The sequence below is a fragment of the Anastrepha ludens genome, chromosome 6, assembly GCF_028408465.1.
Source record: "Anastrepha ludens isolate Willacy chromosome 6, idAnaLude1.1, whole genome shotgun sequence".
NCBI lineage: Eukaryota > Metazoa > Arthropoda > Insecta > Diptera > Tephritidae > Anastrepha > Anastrepha ludens.
This window is the reverse complement of record NC_071502.1, coordinates 85,323,017-85,347,371: the sequence shown is the minus strand read 5'-3', so window position 1 is coordinate 85,347,371 and position 24,355 is coordinate 85,323,017. Positions and strand designations below refer to the sequence as shown.

The following is a 24,355-nucleotide window of genomic DNA, read 5'->3' as shown; positions in this document are numbered from 1 at the left end:
CGCGAGTGCGTCGACTTTTTGTTTGAAGACAGGAGGTATTTTGTTTTGTCCTCGTTCACCACCAGACCCATTCGCTTTGCCTCTTTATCCAGTTTGGAGAAGGTAGAACTAACAGCGCGGTTGTTAAGACCGTTGATATCGATATCATCGGCATACGCCAACAATTTTACGCTCTTATAAAAAATAGGCAACTTCTTTTCGTACTGGCAAACAATTAAAGAAATAAATAATGAAAAAATAGGAGAAAAATAGTAAGATATCAAATTTGACAAAAGACGATAAGTTTGTTCCTTAGTAAATAACTTAATTGCATCACAAAAAGGCTGAGGCTTTGAAATCGGCAAAAAGATGGTGTGAGTCGATTCTCCTTTCATGGATGTCTTCCAAGCCTTGGCGTATTGTGAATATCTGATAGATGATGGATTTTCCAGTTCTAAAGCCACACTGATAGGGTCCAATCAGTTGGTTGATGGTGGGCTTCTGCATTTCACACAATACGCTCGCTAACACCTTATAGACGATATTTAGAAGACTAATTCCGCGGTAATTGGCACGGATTTCAGTATCACCCTTCTTGTGGATTGAGCAGAGCACACAAGTAAATTTCAATCGGCAGGCATGATTTCATCTGACCATATTTTGGATAGGAGCTTGTGCATGCACCTTACCAGCTTCCCGCCGCCGAGTTTGAATAGCTCAGTCGGCAGTCCGTCGGCTCCCACGGCTTTGTTGTTCTTTAGCCGCGCTATTGCTATTCTCACCTCGTCATCGTCGGTACTTTCAAACCACCGATACAGGTATGGTAGGTTAGATGGCAAGAGTACCCCAGGTACACTTCAAGTATCACTTACGTGTCGTTTTGATACCATAATGTGGACCACGAAAAATTTTAGGGAAGCGAAAACCATCTACAGCCATCCAGTGCTGTTGATGTAGTGGAGGAGAGGAAAAGGATCTAGGCTGGAGAATTTTCTCAAGCCATCCTCAAAGGGCACGCTGAGGAATCTCAAGCACCTAGCCTCCACAGCCGGACATTTGCAGAGAAAGTGCTCAACAGTCTCTTTCTATGCAGGATCCCAACAGCTTCTGCAATAAGGGTTATACGGAATTCCAATCTTCTCCGCATGAGTATCGATCACCCAGTGACCAGTGAACACCGCAATGAGTTTGGAAATTGATACAGGTATACACGTAAATATATTTTGCCCCATTACGAGAATCTATTATCGGAACCTTTTTAGTTTTTATGTAGTATAGTGTAATTGAATGGGTTTCGTTTTATGCCGGGTTTTGCATGTAAGCCACATCTATTGAATTATTATTGAAATTGTAGACTTTAACGATATATTGTAATTTTCAGAACCTTATAGCTTTCAAATATGTTTTTAGAAAATGGTCAATTATTTTAATATGTTTAATTTTTACTTTTATTTACAGTTTATTTTTGAAAAGCAGACTAATTTTGAATGTTTTGAGTAAAGTAAATAAGAATAAATAAATCGGTGCATTAATGTGGTGATGTGATAATGATGATACTTAACTCCACAAGAAAACAAAAACATATGAATAACCAAAATTACTATGTTGTGTGAGTAAAGGTTCCCTCAACACGAAATACAAATATACAAAAATGCAAATTTCAGCTTTGGGAACGAAGAAAATTAAGCATTCCGTCATAGTAGATTTCCTCGTACCGGTGTCTATTTTTATATATAATGCAAAAAAGCGTCCGATTAGGAACGCAGATAGGGTACTCTGAGCGTTGAAACTGTGTGTAAGAAAATTGCGAGTAGTAGATAAGCGTAAGGTCGCGTGTGAAAGCGTAAAAGAACAGGCAACTCGCATCGCGAACGTCAAACTGTAAACACAAACAAGATCCGCAAAATGTTGCTGTTTTCTCTGTTAAAGCAATGTAATTAAACAGATTAGAAAGAAATCTCATTAAAGCATAATAGAATAAAATAATTACAACACAAGAACGGGCAAGACCAACAAAAACAACGAACGACAATTCGACTGGCGAATACCCAGAAAATGCCTACATTGGCGGCAAAAAATTCACAAGCTCCAGTCACAGCCACAGCTGCTATGATGGCAACGGCGGCGGCAACAGAAACGACAACAGCAACAGCGACAACGAATTCCGTTGGCAGTGGGCAGGGCGACGTGGATGCTGCTGGTGCAATAATAGCGACAGCGGCAGCGACAACAACGATAACAGACACAACAAACACCGGTGGCGCGTTGAACCATCATTATCATCATCCGCCGGCGCCGCAATCAGGCCCAAACGCCATAGGCAATGCATTGCCGTCTCTGGCACCTGCAACAATATGTGCAGATGGGGCGGGAGCAGCAACAGCTACGAGCACCGTTGCAGCTAGTTTAGCCACATTTAACGGAAATTCAAATTTAAATATTGCCAACGGAAACATTGGAGGCAATGGCAATCACAGCAACAACAATAGCAATATCGCAAGTGTTGGTGGTGGTGGTGGTAAAAAGTCAATGACAACACTACATGCATCCCGTGAGGATGTTGCATCACCACCACCGCCATCACTATCGGCGCTTGCACACCTGGGCAGTGCCATGCCATCAGCGTCAATCAACAATCACCAATTGTCAGCGTCCAACAGTCAGGGCAATCACAATCATAACAACAATAACAGCAATGGTGGCAGCGTCGGCAGCAATAACGGCAACGGCAATGGAAATATCAACAGCATTCTCAAAGGAAGTAAAGGTGAGTGAAGTTTCTATTTGAAAAGCGAAAAAATAAATCTCATTGAAAATTACCGTATCTAACGGAATATTGAATATGTTGTGCAATGAGTGGCATTGAGTATGTTAAAAAAAAGTTGCAAAAACAACAAATTTAATTTATATTACATCTCTACTTAAGGCACAAAGGAAGCAGGAAAACACAAATTTTCTAAGTGGCTACACAGATTAGAGAGGCATATCTTTTCCATGCAGGCTAAGGCTATAAGGCCGTGAAAGTAAACAAAAAACTGGTAGTGTCTCGATGTGGGTTTTTTTTTTTTTTTTTTTTTTTTTTTGGAAAATTTGAGAAGTAATGGGACACTTTAAAATCAAAAAGGATCTAGGAAGCGTTTATTTATTTATTTTTTATTTAATAGCTCCGATGCCGTCAGACGAATCTGAATAAAAATTACAGACAATGCAGCTTAATAACCGCAGTAATATAATTAAAAGAAAAAATTAGAATTTGGTCTAAAAACATCGAAACAAATTTTTGATTTAATGTTTAGTGGCGTGTTTCTTTAACATTTTAATGTGGATATTATTATTCCTTCAAATTTCACTTTTTATTCGAAAGGAAGCTATGACTTTAATTAAGCATATTTGAATTATGGCTATTTTACAAACAAACGCGCACGAACCTGTAAAGGCTGCAGGTTAGCTGGAAGTGGGTGCCATTGAGAAAAAATTGTTAGAGACGCTTGCGTACGTGTCATTTTCCATTTTCCTCAAACTTATGGACTTTGTCGACAAATTAAACATATAGCTATACTGCTCACTCGAATGCTTCTTTGTAGTCAACGATAAAGTAAAAATTCATTTTACATATAGAATAGATTACAATTTAGGCAATTTTAAGTCATAGTTGACTAATCAAAGTTGATGTAAATATCCGACACATATAAATGAAAATCGAACAGTCATATTTTTTCGATGTATTTTCTTGAAATTTAAATTTGAAAAGTCGAGTCCAGAAGCAACGAGAGATTTGGTAGCTCCTAAAACACACAGGCTAAAAAGCACATTGTATTTAAAGCTCTGGAAAATTGCTCTAGCAAATGCAGGACACTCACAGAGAAAATGCTCAGTGCTATCCAACTCCTCTAAGCAAGACAGGCGAATCGGGTCCTCAATGATTCCAATGGTGGTCATATGTTGACCTCATTGATTGTGTCCCGTAATAGTACCGACCATCAACCGAACGTCTTTTCTTCCAAGTTTTAGTAGAAAGTTTGACAGTTTTCTGTTCGGGCTTGTCACAAAACACTTTGCGGCTCTGCAGTGTTCTAGACCGCAAATGCAAAATGCGTACATAATCGCTGATCCAATTCGTGATTCCTGCAGAACTGATTCCGATTATTGGCTCTGGTCCCTGTGGGGATCCACAGTTGCCCAATTCATCGGTAGTTTCAATCCCTTGAACAATGTCCTGGAACCCATATTTTTGCCTTGCAACAGAATTAAGCTTCTTCTTACATTCTTGAACAATCTTTGTGGTTTGCTTTGCGTTATCCAGAGCCTTTAGTGCAGCCTGACTGTCACTAAAGACTCTAATCTCTTTTCCGCTCCAACTCCTCTCAATTATGCATTCTACTACTCTCAGAATGGCAAACATTTTCATTTGGAGAACGGTTGCCATTCTTCCCATTTTCTTAACATTTCATAAATCATAATTACATATTTTTACTATGTATATTGGAAATCTTTCGGGGTGGTAAAATACTGCAAGGGGAGCATATTGACTATTCCAACATGGATGCTCCACTGTTCGGATGGTGTCGTTGCATTTACGTATTAAATTGTTCTGGCCTGTGATTTCCCACTTATAAACGATGTATCATATAAAATTAATTTTTTGAATTTTCTTGGAAATGAACAATCATAAGGTTGTAAAATACCTTCATCAATTTGTGCACAAACAATTAGCTATTTTGAGTTCTTTCATACATTTTTTTAACCCTTTTGTTGCCACCCGCGTGCCCATCGTCGTACATTTTGTTGAATAACTTTTTTCCTATGGGAGATAGGCCAACCTCCTCAAGGATCCCCATGATTTGACTTATTTTGTATCGAAATATGCATTGAACATATTTTGAAAAATTTTTGCATTTAAAAAATAAATAAATGCATAAGCCACCCGGGTACCCCTAAACCGAAAACTCGAGATTCATGTATTATGTCATGAAAATATCTTTATTTATACAAATAAAAATTAAGTAAGTATTATTAGAAACTAAACTATTACTAACTAATTAATTAATTAATAAAAGTAAAGAATAAAAGTTATAAATAGAGAAATACATATAAATAATTAAATATTAATGACTATTTTTTAGTGTAATTCAAAATTACTGATCGCAATGTAAACATTTATTGATCTTTACTGAGTGCTCATCACAAACGGGCTTCTCGCACTCGGCACAACGCTTCCTTGTCTTTCTTTGCTTAAGAATAGGCTGCTCGTTGGAAATGTAGCATAACCCAACTACAACTTTTCTGCCAGTGACGTCTCGACGTTGGTTGTCGTTGCGTGGTTTCGCATAACCTGCTTGGTTGGAAGCTCGCTCTTGAATCACCGGCATAGCTAACTCTTCTGAAAGCTGGCGCCAAAAGATTCTGCGTCGATTGGTTTTGTTGGAAAGCATATTATTATTTTCATAATAAATGACGTAAGCAACAACACAAGCAATATCCAACATATTGTAGAAGAAAGCTAGCGGCCATCTGCAATTTCTGGTTTTTGATGTGCTAATTCAGATATCATAGCATCGTAATGCATCGTACTAAGAAGGATCACGGCTTTGTTTTTCGTTGGTACGTATGAATACATTGTAACTTGTTCATGAAAGCCAAAAAGAGTTGGTAAAAGTTCTCTAGAATTCGACTGTTTCATTTCTGGAGGAATGTACGTTTTGTTTTAAGTTCAAAGTACCAACGATAGTAAGGTCCAAGGAAGAAGACTTTTAGCCAGAGGTAACGTTGTAAAAAATCTATCCATGCTAATGTTTCGGCCGGATCATTTGTAAGCGACAAGTTCTTTCACAACTCGCTCTCTATTCACTATTCACCTTTCGAGTATTACCTTGCTTGCCTGTACAGAGAATTCATTTCAGCGGATAAGCATCACTTGCATCGCACACCCAAAATACTTTGAGACCGTACTTAGCAGGCTTTGATGGCATGTATTGGGTTAACTTCGTTCTTCGTCGATAACGAAAAAAACTGTTCATCAATAGTCAAGTGTTCCGTTGGTCTATACATCGTTTCAAGTGCAATCCACCTGGGCTTCATAAAAACGAAAAATTTAGGATGCAGCCTGCGTTTTATACCTGATATAGGAGTACGAAAGTTGCCGTATATAATATTATTGATGTATTCAGTTAGAAATATGTTCTTACAACACAAATAAATAAATATGTATCGAATGTATGCAACTATTTCGGGATATAGACGACCTAATCCAAAAAAATTGTCGTCGGGGTACCCGGGTACCGGATGGCAGAGTATGTAGATTTTTTTGGGTGACAACACAAGGGTTAACGTAATGAAGATCCATATGGACTTTTTTACACTAATTTATATCCAAAGCAAAAATATTGAAAGCATTTGGAATTCTTGTAAGTCACTGTGATATCAAAAATACATATTATAATTTGAAATTTTTAGCTTCGTGAAGATTGTAAAATTTTAGTGATATCGAGGAAATTCTAGATCCCTTTGGATCTTGCATGGAATTTGGTGATATCACTATAACTATAATAGACTCAACAGTCCCCTTGTCTTGATTACTTTGACTGAGACGGTAAATTGCCTCTGGTATCTTCTGCTGTTACAAACACTTACAGTTCAGTAACCAGTTGACTCGCCAAAACGTCCTTAATGCCTACGCCATTACAACGTCGTTTGAGACGGAAGACGGAGTTCATTAAAATCTACAATTATGAGTAGATATGGCGGCCGTCGTAGCCGAATAGCCGAATGGGTTGGTGCGTGACGTTCACAGAGAGAACGTAGGTTCGAATCGCGGTGAAACACCAAAATGAAGAGAAACATTTTTCAAATAGCGGTCGCCCCTCGGCAGGTAATGTCAAACCTGCGATTGTATTTCTTCCATGAAAAAGCTCCTCATAAAAATATCTGCCGATCGGAGTCGGCTTGAAACTGTAGGCCCCTCTCTAATCACGTTTTTGAAATTTTTATATTAAAATTTCTCTCCCTGAGTCATCAGAGCAAATGTGTTCTCGAATTTGGTTGCAGCACGTTGAAAATCTGTGGAGTACTTAAAGTGTACTCTGGCTTTAGGTAAAAAATGTTCGGTGAATTTTGTCGGCTTTTTAAACGAAATGGAGACAGCCCTACAAAAATGTTCATAAATCCATTATAACCCTTATCTGTATCGGTTTTTACGCATTTTTTAAGCGTTTGTAATTGCCCGTTTTATATATTTTTTACAATATATTGATGAAAAGTAAAAACAGAAACTAATTTCAAATTGTGTCATTAGCAATCAGACCAGTTAGTGGTCATACAATATTTCCAAATTTTTTTCGTCTGTGGGCAGCTACTTATTTACATTTGCAATCAAGACCTACTATATGCATATTTGTAACTTTGTATTGGATTATGTCATTTCCTAAAACCATTTATTTACAATTTTAAAAGTATGTTTGCGCATAAAAAATATCAAACGACTCTGAAACCGTGGGTTTCTGTTTGTGCTTATATTAGTTCAATGGATTAAAAATTCAAAATTAACAATTCTGAATTACATTTTTTACATTATAGCCTTTGTTAATGTATTTCCTGACAAAGTTTCGCGCTAAAGCTTTCAAAAGTCTAGTTTAATAGGGTTTCCAACATTTCTGGGCGAACTGCTCCAGTATCGGTAAATTATTCAAAAACACTGTTGGAGACCTGATTATTTCATACGAGGGTTGCTATTTTTATTTCTGGTCTAATAATGGAAAAATTATCATAATTCACCTTAAGGCGAAATTTACGCAAGTCATTCGCGAGACAGAGCCAGAAGTAGTCACCAAAGTATTGGAAAACTGGGTCAACGGGATTTGTTGCTGCGAAGCCAGCCGAGGCAGCCACAGGAATGAAATAGTATTTCATAAATAATGGGAATGCTTGCCCATTATCTCGATACTTTGTGTGCTAAGAAACTCTATTGTGTGATCCGATATGTGAGAGCTCGCCTTGTCTTGGTGAAGGATGATTTATCTTCTGTCAAAAAAAAAATGGTTGTGTACCACTCAGAATTGACGTTTTGAGTTTTTGTAGCACTACATTTGCGACATGATCAAATTTTCCGAAAGAATGAGCAACCATTTGATTTGAGGTGCTTCGTCCACGAATCACTTTTGTTCGATTAAGCTCGCCTTGGAACCCCCATATTATCGATTACTTTTTGTTCCGGCTCATATGCAGAGATCCAAATTCGTCACTTGCTGCGATACCATAGAGGTGCTTTATACCCCGCGGCTGAATTTCTCCAACATTTCTTTACACCAATCGACACGTGTCCTTTGTGACAATTGTCAAATTATGCGGTATCCAACGAGTACACATTTTCTTCACGACCAAATGTTCGTGCAATACTGAATGTATGCCTTGTCGCACTAATGCCCAAGGATGCGTCTATCTCACGATATATCCCATAACGATTTTGCGTTAGAAATTGACGCACATCATCAATTGTGTCCGGCACAACAATCGTTTTTGGACGGTCTTCACGAAATTCATCCACGTTGGAACTCATTGTAACAGCGTTTCATAGTGCACTCCTTTCTCTTTAATCCACGTCGAAAATCGTAAGAAATCATCGTACGAAAATTCCATCTTTTGATCGAGATACATTTTTCAACCCCCTGAAAAAAAAGAATAAATAAAGATCATAAGTGGAAAAGTCGTATGTAAGTTTTATATTCGCTATCGGATTTTTTTCTCTTTTTGTGTTGTACTCTGATGTTGTGTTTACGGACTTATAGAAATAGTACACACAGTCTGTCTAATAGAAGCGTGACCGGCAATATTCAAACTTAGAGTTCCGTTATAAAAAAAATTTAAATGTTGCTAAATAGGCGTGTCCTCTTCGCAATACGCGTTGTGCAGTTTGTTAGTTTTGTGAAAAATTTTTGAAAGCGTGCGTTGTTTTTACAAAATGAACCGATGTAAAGCAGTGTTTCTATGTGCACATCTTAAAGGTCCAGAAATATCACTTGTATCTGCAACAAAATATTTGATGAAGTCGAGGACGTTTATAAATGAATGGGTGCAACAATGTATCGAAATTAGAAACGTTGACGACTTGCCCAGACGAGACCTAAAAAACATACCTCCCCAAAACAAGATCAGAAGATCTTTGAGTTGTTTGAGGCAAAGCCGAACTTAGTTGCGTGACGGTGAATCAGTTTTAAGGAAAAATAGTTTTAATGCATCCAAAGACGCGATTCGAGGACGTTTACTTGCAACAGATCTCAAATTTCGGAGCACATTGAAAAAACCGCTGCTCTCATTAAAATATATTGAAAATAGACTAGCAGGGGCTAAGACAAATTCAGAACGGAATTGGGCAAACGTAATATCCACGGATGAATCTTCCTTTTGCATACGTCGGTCCTGCCGTACAGCTGTTAATCGCAACTTCAACGAATTGTTAAGTATCCATTGACCTTTTCACATTCGCCTGATGCACAATGCCGGATTGAAAATTTTTGTGCAATAGTTAAGCAACAATTCAAAGGAAAATAAATATGGACAGTCTAACAGTATTCAAGGCAAATTCGGACTGATTTGGAACCGACTACTTCCACAACTTGCGCAAAGTATATGTATAATAAGTTTTAGGTCTTTTCTATTTGCCACTTCTCTGCTCGACTAGCTCGACTAACTTGACGAAATATTTGCGTAAGAAAACAACAACAAAGTTATCGAGTAAGATTTGCCATTAGCGAGTATGGTGGTATGGTATAACTCACTATCGTACAAAGGGATGTAATTTAAGACAGATCTATTCCAGCGGTACCAAGATATGTTCATTTATACCAGTTGTTTCATCTAACTGCCACTTGCTAACGCTAAAAGGAGCCCTCATACAATGCAGTTTGTTAGAATCGGATTGGTCACTTAGTTTCTAAGTAATGGCGATCACGCTTCTATGAAACAGACTGTAAGTGACTCCATTTAACAATTCATTAAAAAAAAAAAATACTGAAATGATTGTAATATTAAAACCATGCGTTTACACAGCAATCGCTTTGGAGTTAATGTATAACTCTTCCGCACTTCCATTGCTTAGGTTTTACTGTTCTTTGTTTTACATTTCAAAATCGTATAAATATTTTCTTATTTGTATAGCTGATTTACTCATTTTATCCAGATCTTAGTCACCACTTTGTTTACACCGCCCGTTCATTTGATCGCACGTGTCTTCCTAAACTTCAATTAGTGTGCGTATTCGTGCTCTGCTTAACACGAATGCATAACGCCTAATCGACGCGTCTTTTTAGGTAATCAACTGCATATGTACATACATACATATAAATACCAAGATATCTGAAAATTCAATGTCGACTGTGTAAAGTAGCGTGGGCAAACAGTTTTCGTTACTATTACTCATATGGAGTTTTTTTCTTTTGAAGAAATTGTGTGTAGATAGAGGGGCGGAAGGTAGGGTTGGACACAAAAGTCAGACAACACGTTCATTTGGGCAATAGGCCATTGAACCTTTCATTTTTGTTGTTGCCCTCGAATTCGTCTTTTTTATTTATTTATTGTTTTTTATGTAATTTCTTTCTTCGTGACTTCTTAGCTTGTAAATAGTTTTTGGTTTTTTCTTGTTGGCTTCCATACCAGTTACAAAAAAGATCAATAGCTGATTTCTTTACATTTTTAAACTTTTATAACGAACAACATCTTTTCCAAAATTAAAATTAATTTTTCTTACTATAAAATATTGAAATGCACAGTGTTAATGATTTTGTTACTGGGAGCGGCTCTTGAAAACTTGTTTTTTATTTAAATATAGTCCTTTAAGCAAATCTTAAGCACTTTTCCTTCTTGAAAATAAAAATGGCTTGCTATTTGAAATATGTAGTCTCTGAGTTACGGCCATTTTGGATTTCTTCAAGCGTTGATCGGACAAATCCTTCTGCATGCAGCAAAACAACTCAAAATCTCGAATTTAAAGCGCATAAAAATATTCCACTAATCGACGGTACGGTAATGTAGAAGGACTTCTCACAAATGCTCCTTTGTTGGAGGATTCGCGAAAATTTGTGTTTTTATAAAGAACAACATCTTAAATTTTCATTTAAATGGTATAAACTAACACATTCTCACACTAAATTACACGTGTGCAAAAAGAAAGTTAAAAATGGATGAAAAAACCAAAAATATGGGAAAGGGTTAAATGGAAATTTCACAATCAAAAAAGAAAATTCCTCACCTCGCTTAAGTTACCTGATTTTTTCTTTCCTGATGGAATCTACATGTACTTATGTATGATTCAATTTGAAAAGTGAAGTGCATATATCTATACTATTTATACTCGAATTAACTTGGGATTGTAGTTCGTATCCGAGCTATGAATTTTAAAGCTCATTTTAGCCGGTAGATGTCACTGTAAAGTTTTGCAAAAAATAACATAATAATTGACCCATATAAACGACTCTTTCATGCCAAAAAATTATACTAAAAAGGAAAGAACGAGATTAATATATATATATATTTTTTTAATTTTTAATTCTTTTTTAATTAAAAATTTCTTTTTTTAATTTAATTTTTAATTTAAAATTTTTTTAATTTACATTTTTTTAAATTATTTTCAGGGTAACTGTACTAACGCAACTAAGTAATTGCGGATTTGTTTTAGAAAATCAACAATTTTTTCATGGAATTAAATAACTTTATTCTGTAATGCATTGCCCATTTTGATCAATGATCTTGTAACTGTATCAGGTACGATTTGATATCATCATCACTATTGAAAAAGAAATCAGATGATGCAAAAAGTAATAAGATGGTGTAAGGTCAGAACTATATGGTAGATGTGGTAAAACATCCCAACCAGGCTCCATTAATTTTTGCCGAGTGGCCAAAGATGTGTGTGGCCTTGTATTGTCATGATGGAATATAATACTTATTCGATTTGTCAATTCGGGCCGCTTTTCTTCAACTTCATTGTTTAATTTCGTTAGTTGTTCAATGTAGACGTCAGAATTGATCGCTCGGTTGGGTGGTAAGAATTCAAAGTAGACAATTCCTTTGTAATCTCACCAAACTGATACCAAATCCTTCTTTTGATGAATATCAGCGTTTGTGTTGTTTGATTTGGTTCACCGGGCCTGCTCTACGAACTTTTCCGCTTGATATTGTTGTAAACAACTAATTTTTCATCGCCAGTTATAAATCGTTCTAAAAATGGATCATTTGCATTACGTTTCTTTAGCGAATCGCAGCTGTTAATGCGTTTCTTTCAGTTGATGAGGAATCCATGGATACAAATTGTTTTAAGTGATATTCAATGCATGTATGTGATACATGTAGCTTGTCTGCAATCTCAATTGTTGTACTGTGACGATCCGAATCGATTATTGCTTTGATTAGGGCGTCATCAACTTCAACTGGACGACCAGAGCGTTTTTCATATTTGTGTGAAAAATCACCAGGACGAAATTTGGCAAACCATTTTTGATACTGCCGTTCTTTTAAGGTTTCGTCACCGTACTTACTTTTTATGAGCTTGCGATGCGATTTTCACTTTGCGGAAATAAAAAAGCAAAATATGACAAAAATGTTCCTTTTGATTTTCCATTTTTCAAGGAACGCCAAACGAAAATTACGCAACCGATCAAAAAACTTTTTTTACAGATTGACAGCTGAATTGCCAACTATCAAATAACAAAATGTGTTTTACATTTGTACTACGTCTGCAAACCTAAAAATTCAACTGAAATCCGCAATTACTTAGTTGCCAACCTAATATATTATATAATTGGCGTGTACCTTTTTGGGTGTTTGGTTGAGCTCCTCCTCCTATTTGTGGTGTGCGTCTTGATGCCATCTATGAGTGAAATCCGCAATTACTTAGTTGCCAACTCAATAGTTATTTTTTTTTTAATAAATGTAAATTAAACAAGATTTTTCGATCATCGTCATACATTATATTTCATTTTTTGTATGTATGTAAATATTAAATAAAAAAATAAAAATTGTAGGTGATTCACTTTTATAAAGAAATTGTGACCGTCGTAGATAAAAGAAAGTATGCCATAAATGCCAATAAAATAAAGCATAAATTCATCACTGGGCACCAATACTGGCGCATACCTTTGCAAAGATGAAGAGAAGACGGAATCGATTTCTCAAATTTTATATTAATGTCCAAAGCTGCAGTCGAATACCTAACATTACGTTTCTTCCACAGCCAGGCAGAGATATCTATTGTAGAAGTATCGCACCTCCTCATTTTCATCAAGCGACTTAAGTTGCTTTTCACTGAAACAATAACTAAAGGGAACTGCCTCTTGCTGACGCTTACAAAGAACCGTTATTCACAATGACCATAAGTCAGAGAGTCTTAGCGAGATTTTGGATTTCCCCCTACCTATTCTCCCAGACTTACCTAACCTAAAGTTTAATTTGCTGTATTTTGAAATAAATATTTGTTTTCTTCCTTATATTGGAAAATTTTCCTTCCTCACATCAGCAGTGGTCTGAAGGTGTGCTCTAATTTTTTACATATTAAAAAAAATACACCAATCTGTGCAACCAATAGCGCAACTTAATATAACGTGCCTTTTAAATCCACAAAGAAGCAGTGATGCCATTTGTAAAAAAGTGAAATTTCAATAATAGCTTTAAATTGTACTGAGCGACATAAGAAAATCGGCAGATAAAGGCAATGTACCTATTTTCATGGCCATATGTATCCATATGTATTTCCGAGATTATGCCGGGTTTATCGCAATCAAAGTAGCTCTAATCTGAACCGATTTAAAGATTGTATGGAATTAAATAAGAATCATTGCAGGAATTCTAACAGAACATTGTAGATTGAATGATCATCTTACTAACCTGGGAATTTACTCCAATGAAACTTGCAGAAACTTGGGTAAACATATTTTACCAGAGGAATAAACAAAACTCAATACAATAGGACAAGTACTAAAATACATTGAGGAAATTGGGCTCCGAGAAATACTCTGAATTCATGAAGGGGACATAATAAATCTTTCAGTTCACAGTATTCAATACTCTCATAAAAATAATAATAGTGTCGAGAATGTTGAAAGGTTGGAAATTTCGATGAAACTTCAACTAAGTTTTAGTCATAATAATGTGAGTCCATGTTAGGCTTTCTTTCGTATGCAAGTCAAAAATACTTAAAGTAGGGCCCCCGTTCATTCGCCAAATGACCGTTTTGGTAACGTGTTTTTCAATTCGTAGACAACTAAGAAGCCAGAGAAATGTTATTCCTGTTTCGAATTGATATATGTAGCTATAGAAGCTCATATTTGTACTAGTGAATTCCCACCGCTCAGCTCCTTTGCCATTAAGCATCAATACTAGATAAGAAATCAAACAGATTCTCATTCAAAATCAATCGGGTGCGGCTTAAGTCAAGACGCTTACCAGAAATGGAGAAAAATGCTCACATGTCACCACTACGCCACACTACGACTAATACTAATTGTGAAAATATTCTTAATGAATCTAGAATTAAGATTTTTTTTGAGATATAAAATTTGAATATTGTCCGGCTTGCTGTAAGAATTCTCAGGGAACCTTAAAAGCGGCCATTACAAAGTCCTTCATATATTTTATATGAATATCTCATGTCGAAAGTAATTAGATGAATACAGCCGTTCCAACAACCACAAGAAGCAATCACCACCAAGACGGTCTTGAAAAGTTTGTGCTGCAAATTTTAAAGTTGTTGTACAATTTTTGATTGTCGTGGTTGGCTGCATGCGAAAATTTGGCGGAACATGCAACCGGTATCAAAGTGAGACACCAAACATATAAATACATACTTACATATATATACTCGTATATAAGTACATACTTGGACATATGGGTATGAATCTAAGCTGTGCAAATGACAATGAAAAGACTGGTAAATACGTGGATGTTTTTGGACATTGGTGTGGTAGCCAGAAAAAAAATTTCATATTATATTTTCGTTCATTAGGACATCAATTCAACATTTTGCTGCTGACCAAAAACTCGCGGAGGCCGCCCAACAACAATAAAGTTGAATGTGGGTGTGTCTGGATTTATGAAAAAAATAAAGCATGGAGTTTATTTCATATGCTGCTAATGTTATAAAACTACATGAATGCAGTGAAGCTATCACATAATGAACCTTCTTATAACGAAATACTCAATGTAAACCACTGCTTTCACTTTATTGTTTTGAAAACTTGCTCTTCTCTTCTTCTCGCTAGAATGATGCAGTTTCGTTGGTTGGACGACGTAAAGCATAGGATTATTACATATATTATTTACAAAGTACTAGAGAGAATACTCAAAGAGAAGTTTAAGAGAATTAGAAAGTTTTCCCAAGGAAGATTAAGAAAGAAGTTCAAAGAAATTTTCGATATGTCATAATTTAGCCGTAAACCCATTCGGATCCATGCGTGACTACTCTTCGGTAGGGTCCGTCTTCGAAACCCACTATGAGCATGAAACACCAAATGATAGAGAAGGTTTTTCTAATAAGTTGCGGTCGCTCTCGGGCTGCAATAGGAAACTTTGCCGAAAATTGTTTTTTTGGGTCAAATTCGTCCTAATATGATCAGCGAGAACATTTAAAGGGCGCTACGTGGCCTTAACTCTTCGACTACAGGCTGCGGCTTAAATTTGAACCCACGTAAAACAGAACTCATGCTTTTTACCCGAGATACAAGGTACCTAAATTTACCCTACCACTTACTAATGGCCAAACTCTCCCAATTTCCTCCAGCGCAAACTACTTAGGAGTAATCTTGGACTCCAAACTTACATAGCTGGAAACTGAACATTGAAGAACGGTTAAGGAGTATACCTGAGTATACTTTATGACTGTATAAGGTGCTTATACGACCAATTTTATCATACGGATCGGTAGTTTGGTGGTGAGCTCTTGAAATAGATTACAATATCGAACTACTCAGCAGAATACAAAGATCAGCCAGTGCAATTACGATTGGCGCATCTAGATTATGCCCTATGGAGGCTCTTAATGCACTAACACATGTAATTCCGATAGATCCCTATATCAAGAAGGTGCCTACCATGAATACATTTAGGTTGAATGAAGCGGGTAAAAACGCCAGCCCATTATTGCGACAAAATCAGTTCGCCTCGGGGAGGGCTGATTACATCATCCCAACGATGACATTTTGCCACTTTCCTTCCACCTCGGGAGAAATAGAGTAAGGAACTCTTAATATACTAAAGAAGCTCGATACTATAGTCTACACAGATGGTTCGAAAATAGATTGTGGTGTTGAGCTGGTATATATTCTCATAGAATATATACTGAAAAATCTGGTATATATTCTCATAGAATTGGTATTGATTCCACCCTGGGGTGCTAAAAGCATTTCATCCAGGTCGAGCCGTGTTTATGCCTTTTAGACGCACCAAGTACCAGGATCCTCTCCTAATTCCACATTGGGTATAACCCCTATCAATAGCTACCATTGCTTTGTGACTAATGGGGCATCGGAAAGTTGCAATATCGTTGCTCGATATCGAATTGTCGTCTGTTTGGGTTCGTCTTGAGGCTTTACCTTACGCGTTCGTGCTTGTCATATGTTCGTGAATACAGTCACCCCCACAGGAGATCTGTTTCCAAATGGCACCCACTTTGCTTCCGCTTGCTGTCTTTCTTAGACGGCAATAACCTAATCTTAATCAAAAAATTCAGTTAAATAGTGATCATCATAGTGATCGAAGAATTTTATCAATCCTCTCTACTTCGTATTATCGAGGTTTTACTGTGCATAAGAAGGGGCATATGTGAGCCTCACTCTAATTCTAGCAGCAAAAAATGCGGGAATTATAACTTAAAGTTACTATGAAAGCCATCAACGACGCAAAACAAGCGCTCGAATGGATATTCGCTTGATAGTAGAAATTGTGGCGCAGCAATCAACTATAATACATACGACAACATTTGGTTGTAGTTACAGTTGACTGCGATCGTTGCAGTGCAGCTGTTTTTACTGGTTTGCACTAGAGTGTTCTGTTTGTCTGTTGCACTGCCACATGCCACCAGTGTATTTATATATGCATGAAGTTTTAAACTGTTTTAGAAAAGGAGGAGATCGTGAGTCATGTGAGATAAAATTGGTTATTCAGTTCAGACTTTAATAGACTACCATGGAAGCAAGTTTCGCTTGAAGTCATACACATGCGTTTGCTAGAACTTACAAACTCTTTCATACTTTTACTCTAGGCTGCTGGAAATACACACACAACAGTGAATCCATCATAAAAAAGTAGTATTCGAAATCAGCTGGCTCTGAGTAAACAAACAAATAATAGCGATTTTTTTGCGGTGGCGCAAAAATAAAGTCTCACACTCGACTCTTACTTCCGCTCTCAGAGAGTGCTTGCCAACTAGCCGGCTTGCATAAGGAATGGAGCTGCTGAAGATAAAATCGAATGTCGGCGACCTCGAAAAACAGTTGATACGACGAGGAATGTCACGCTGCCGCAGGAAAGAAATAAGGTGTCATCGGGTGCTATGCGAGCCACGTGGGATCGCTAACGGGAGTTGAGAAAGGAATACAGACATATTATGTCTGATATTATCAGAAAGAAGAAGCGTGAGGTCAAAATGTGTGAATCCGAAGAGCTTGAGGGGCTGGCCAACGGGAAAAGTCTTGGGAAAATACCCACGAAAGAAGAATCGACACACACCGTCACGAAAAGGAGATGTTTATATATCACGATGTCTGAATTTGATATTGGTGATTTTACTTCTTCATTTCTACTTCGTTTGTTTAGGAACCAGCATTACCGCCGATAATAATTTCAGCCTTGAAAACCAACGGAGAATCTCTTGCCAACAAGTGCTCCTTTGGACTAAGTAGGCTATTGAGTCGTAAAATCCTCTCTTGACGAACAAAACTAACATTTTATAAGTCTCTCATCATGTCTTTTCTATTGCAAGGCGCAGAAGCTTGAACGAATGTTCGAGAGAAAAACTGCGAGTAGGGCCAGTGATGGAACAATGAGCTGCATGAACTTTACGGCGACACAAATAAAGTGCAACGAATAAAGATTCAGCAGCTCCGCATGTTAGGTCATTCGCCCTAATGGAAACAAACGCTCCGGCGCTGAAAGTATTCAATGCGGTACCAACCGGTGGTAGAAGAGTAAGAGGAAGGCCTCCTTTGCGTTGAAATGATCAGATGGAGTAGGACTTGGCTTCACTTGGTGTGTCCAACTGGCACCGGTTAGCACGAGAAAGAAACGACTAGTATAGGTAAAGGAAATCCGCGCTCTTCTAGAACAAACACTCTCTATTCCAAGAAAAACCGAAACATTTGGATACAATCCGTGTATATATTGACACTAATATTTACTTATTAATTTAATATTTGCCTTCTACTCAGTTTTATACATACATACATAATTTTGCGTGCTTTTCAAATTTATCAAGCAACCTATCTATGTTCTTCAATATCTTTTATATTGCTTAGGATGGTAGGTACAGTGGTTTGAATGACTTCAATCGATTAATGCAATCAAAGAAGAATAGGCGAAAGACCAAAAGAAGAAACCTATGAAAAGTAAAAATGGTGGCAGATCTATTAGAGTTAGATCAGATGCGATTATCATCGAAAAAAGTCAGATGGTATGGCATACGCGGACATACCGCGGTTAGGGAAAAACATCGTAGAGCTCAAAGACCTTACCGAGAAGGTAAAACCCATGCGGCCTACACAAGAAGGTAGACTTGCGGTCGAACTCAAGATGAGCAAGGATTTAAAAGCACCAATCTTTAGAAAATATACACAGAGTTTGTGTGCACGAACTTAAGGTACGAAGATATTTCAACTCAAAACCAACCACTGCCGAGAAGCCCAATACCTACTTTGGCAAACGCTCGCTGAAAACATTGTGGATGATGCTCTTCTTTGCCAACTCTACGAAAACATCAGCTCTTACAGTTGGATGGTGGACTCTGAAATGCTAGAGGCGATATGGTTAGTGAGCTAAGAGGGAAGCGTCGAATCCTCGTTACTGGGGACTTTAACGCTTGGTCTATAACATGGGGCAGCATGCATACAAACCCAAGGGCGGGTTGATGGAAGAAACCTTCATGACAATGAATCTTTCATTACTTAATGCCCCCGAAACATTAGCTTTCGATTGCAGCAGAGGGCGGTCCATAATTGTCCGGAGGGTAGAGAAGTCCATCTACACGTAGAGTGATCATCTAGCCATAATAATACCAAACCAGGAGGAGGGGCGACACTCTGGAAAATGGAAGACGCGACAAAAATGGAAAAAAACGGTCTTAGTTCGGTTTGGGATGATGCTTACCTTCCTGCTACGAGTGCAGCTGGTACAGGGAAACACATGGAGTCCCAGATAGAAACCGCTTGTGATGCATCGATGCAAAGATGTAGATATGGTTGCAAATACAAACCTGCCTACTGGTGCACTGCCGAAACAGCTGATATGAGAAAAGCCTGCATTAAGCTGCGTCCACGACCAACCTTAACTGGTCTGCAGGCAGAGTACCGACCTCGACACAACAGTTCAAATTTTATAATTATTCTTGAGAGCTGTAACCAAAATACTTCCAACAATTTTCGTACATTAGACACACATTTCGAATTAATTTTTCTTGTTATAAAGGGTTTATTTCTTCTTGTAAACTTCCATGTTTATAAGTCGGTAAATTTGTTGCACAGCACTTGCAGCATAAACAATTTTCATAAGCAAGAATGTTTAACTTTACATACTTACATGTGCACATATGCTGCACGGCATGTTGCCTCGGCTTCCTTATACTCGCAGCTTGCTGGCGTTTTCTATTGTTGGCGCGCGTACGAGGTCTTTGACTTGCTGACATCAATAAAGCCAGCGCAACTGCGATGGGAACTGAGTGCACGGTTGTTCGCCACACTGCATCAGCCAGTCATCGGTGATCGTCGTCGCATAATATGCAAAGCGTTTGGAAATTTCCGCCTTCGCCTTCGCCTTTGGCATTTGCAACGCAGTGCAATGCAGAAGTCATTTTACTCACAGTTGCTCTACTTACTCACGCATTAGAAATTTCCTTTCCATGCAGCTTTATTTCATTATTCATTCTATACACTTGAATGCTGTGTATTTCCATATTTCTGCAGTGTTTTGATACTGAGTGTTGTTTCGCTCATTTAATTTCTTATTTTTTCTCTTTTTTTCTATTATGCTATTTACTTTCTATGCCTATTAAAAGCACTTGTGTATTTTCATGTATGAATCTTCATTACTTACAGTGTCGTTGAAGTTTCCATTCACAGCTTCGCCCTTTACTCGAACATATTCTTTATGCTTAATTATAAAGACTTCTACGTACTTGTTATATGCGAGAGAATACGTGTACGAGTATATATATGATATACTAAGTATATACAAACAGTTAAGCACATACATATGTATAGAAATCACTGCTATTTATATGCACATAAACCAATTATTTTGGGTAAATTTTCTTGTAGTTTTTAACTTAGTTGTATGTGGTATAAAAGTTTTCAATTAAATGTTCTGTTACTGGCGATTTATCACTGAATTTTTTCGTCAGTGTCGCCGATGAAATTGAAAGTAAAATGATTTTTTAATTCGGGTACAAATAGAGTGGGAATACACTTCTGCATTCACTTGAACCAATTTTCAAAGCGCTTTTGCCTCTCAGAACGAGATGCTAACAGCTTCTTCAAGCGTTGAGAAAATGCTAACCTCGCATTTTATTTTTAATGTTCAGGAGGAAAACAAAAATCATTAAGTACCAAATCAGTTTTGCTAGGCGGATTACGCATTAATTTGATGACGTGTCCACGACAGTCGGTTCTGCAACACTTTACCGGAACGACCCAGATTTATATCCGTCCAACGACTGTCACTTCAGCAGCATTCTCCGTATTAAGCTGATACAACTACTACAATCACCATCTATTAATTTGATCTCTTGAGTGCTCAAAAACTCTCTTGTAGGAGGTCATATATAAGAGCTCCCATTGTCTTGGTGAAGGATGATTCGTCTTCGGCGGAAGGTTTTCCGTAATTCTCCGAAAACTTTTCTTTTGACTGTTTTAAGTTTCTAACGATATAGGTGTGAAATGATCAGATTTTCCGAAAAATCAGGCGACCAGTTTTCCGCGAATCACTTTTGTTTGGTTGAGCTCGTCTTGGGCACCCATACTGTCCATCGCTGCTTTGTTTCTGATATAGATCTCAGACGCGTCACGTGTTATGGTGTTATAAACGTGCTTCGAATCACCGCGGCTGAAGTTCCTCAAACTTTCTTTTCAGCAATCGGCAAGTCTTTTTTTTTTGGAGAATTATCAAATTATACGGTATCCAACGGGAGCAAATGCTCGTGCCATATCACATATATGCTGGTCCCACTAATGCCCAAGGATGCCTCTATCACATCCACAGCATCGATTGTTTCTAACGCAGCAATCGTTTTTAGACGATCTTCACGAAATTCATGTTGCAAGGTTCGGCGGTCACTTTGGAATTCTTTCAACGTCAAAAGTTGAAGTAAGCTGATCAATGCAGTTCTGCCTCTAGAATCCACGACAAAAATCATTAGAAATCATTACCCAAAAATGTTCACGAGTTAATTCCATCTTTTAGGCGAGATGAACTCAATGAAAACAGAACAAATAATGCTCGTAAGTCAAAACGTTATATGCAGGTTTTTTCTAAAAATTACCAAAGTTCTTGATAAAAATTTCGAATTACAACTCATGCCACATAGTTGTTGCAAGGACGCAAAATATAAAAGGCAACAGTCTTATACGAGTATAAAATTTGCGCGTACACGTCCGTTAGGTATTTATTCGAGCACATTGTAGGACACATTTCTAGTGTAGAGAAAAAGTTTTCTATCATTTGGTGTTTTCAAACTCGGGTTTTGCAAATCGGTCTAAAATTCGCGAAATATATAACACCTTTACTGATATGTCGAAAAAACTAACACTAGTAAAAGAAATAGCGCGAAAGTAGGTCTCGAAATAAATATCGGTAAAACCAAAGTAATGCGTTTAAATTCGATCTGTACACACAAATTTAAAGTCGACGGTAGTGAGCTTGAAGAAGTTAGCTCCTCTTGGTATATGGGTAGTATTATATTTTCACGCAGAGGCTGAAAAGAAGATATTAAAAATCGCCTAAGTAAAGCTAAATAGGCTTTTGGCCCCCTTCAAGATGTCTGGAAATCCTCTGTGATCCTCCACCCTATTGAACGACTGCGAAACTTTGAATCTTGCAGCCATAGATTTACGGTGCTTACAAGTATTTGTGAACCGTTGCCTCCGTACAGTACTTCGCATCTTCTGACCCAACACCATATCCAAACAAAATGTATGAGCAATGACTAACCAAACTACAATGCGAATGGAAGTACTCAAAAGAAAATTGAGGTGGCTTGGACACATTTAACAAGAGACCCGAACGACATCATCCGTAACGCGATTGATTGGAACCCGCAAGGTAGCCAACGCAGAGGCAGACCATCACTAACCTGGAGAAGAACATTAGAAACGGAAATAGCAAGGACATACAAAAGTTGGAACGAACTAAACTGGTTCGTTTTTTACCGTAAAAAAAATAATACCATCCTCTCTCCATAAATGATTGACGATGGTATACCTCTAACTTTTTATTCAGCTGATTAATTCTGTAGCGATACGTTTTAGATCCCAACGCCTAACAAACTATTAAATTTCTTGGCCCAACGCCAGAACAAAAATGATTCGTACGGCGCGTCGGTTGGGCAGCTATAATTGTTGAGTTTATTATTATTAATTAGCCTAAATTAACATCCCCAAACTGACTCTTAACAAATATACAAACATACATAATAACTATTCCATCAAACGATTAGGATCCACTCAAATGTGGCCTTATTTACACAAATGGGACAATATTGTGTTATACAGAGATGGTTAGTAAAAAGATATACAAATACATGTGTATGTGTGTATGTATGCTATGTAAATATTTGCTTCTACTAAAACGTTTAAAGCTCATTTGGGTTAAGCAAACAGGTATGTAAAGTAGATAATCGTAGGCAATAGATACAAGCATCGATATGTTGCAGTGTAGTTATGTAAATGCCGAATAGTTTTAAATGTATATGGCTAACTTCATAGTACACATGTGCACCTACAGATATATACCTACAGATGAGTGTTGACAATTCAGGAGTTAGCACCAGCTTTCTTCCTTTCACTTTGCGCTCCAAATAATTATAAAAGAGAAAAAGAAAGTTGTGTAGTACGCCGACCAACTAAAACTGAGATCGGAAATTAACTAAGCAAAACTAAAGTTTTGAAAAGAAACTTAAATATAAACTGCATACCTACCTGAAATGCATTGACATACATTGGCGGCCAAATGAAATGCAACTATTGACTTATTATAGGAAACCTAAAAACACTAGATATTAGAAGGACTATTCTCTCCATCACTTAGCTTTTTGATTTGATAAGTGGGGTCATTGGCTCCTCATTGCTACTCGGGAGAAATAATTTCAATATTCCTCAGCAAAGTATATGGAATCATGCTATTTCTGGTTATGGATGCTCCGATGCTCCGATTTCTAGAACTTTTGTAGCATTTAATTCGCTTGCAAATCATATTGGTCTAGATTTTTCTTCCACAAAGAACCACTTCAAATTGGTACTAAATGAATTGTTGAACTAAACTCTTAGTATTATTTAATAATCTTTCTCTGTAAATTATAAGAAACGTTACCTTTTTCTTTCATTCATTACAATGAAACTAATAAATTATAAGTTTAATTTATTTGTGATTAAATTATTTAGCATTAATCTGTTTTTCGTAGTCTGTAAGAAATAAGAATAGAATAAGAATAAAAAAAATAATCCGTGGACCGGATGAAATTCCAGCTTAATTATATATACTTGTAGATGAAGAAAATATAGAAATTATGGTTGAAATATTTAATAAAATCTACGATTGTGGTGTATATCTAAAAGAGTGGCAACAATCGACCTTCGTGCCGTTGCCTAAAAAATCCAGAGCTAACAAATGCGATGATTACCGACTTATTAGTTTAATGAGTCGTGGCGTGAAAATATTCCTTAAGATCCTTCACAACCGTTTATTTACAAAATGCGAACAATCAATGGGTTGTACACAATTTGGATTCAAACAAGTCCTATTACAAAACTGTAAAGATGTCCAGAAAGATATTTTTATATGCTTCATTGACTATGAAAAGGCTTTTGATAAGGTACTGCACACAAAACTATTTGAGATTGTAAGGCAAATGGGCATTAATGAAAAAGAAATAAGGTGCATTTCCAACTTGTATTGGGGCCAAACTGCGAACGTAAGA

The 24,355-nt window shown here is 37.1% G+C and overlaps 1 protein-coding gene across 1 annotated transcript in view; it reads left to right on the top strand.

Moving 5' to 3' along the window:
* Window positions 1–24,355, top strand: part of LOC128865721 (membrane-associated guanylate kinase, WW and PDZ domain-containing protein 1) — a 73,781-nt gene that overhangs the window by 16,917 nt on the left and 32,509 nt on the right. The window contains exon 2 of the mRNA XM_054106008.1: window positions 1,438–2,746. Coding sequence (XP_053961983.1) covers window positions 2,035–2,746 — 712 coding nt within the window. The 5' untranslated portion in view covers window positions 1,438–2,034. The remainder of the gene's footprint in view (window positions 1–1,437; window positions 2,747–24,355) is intronic.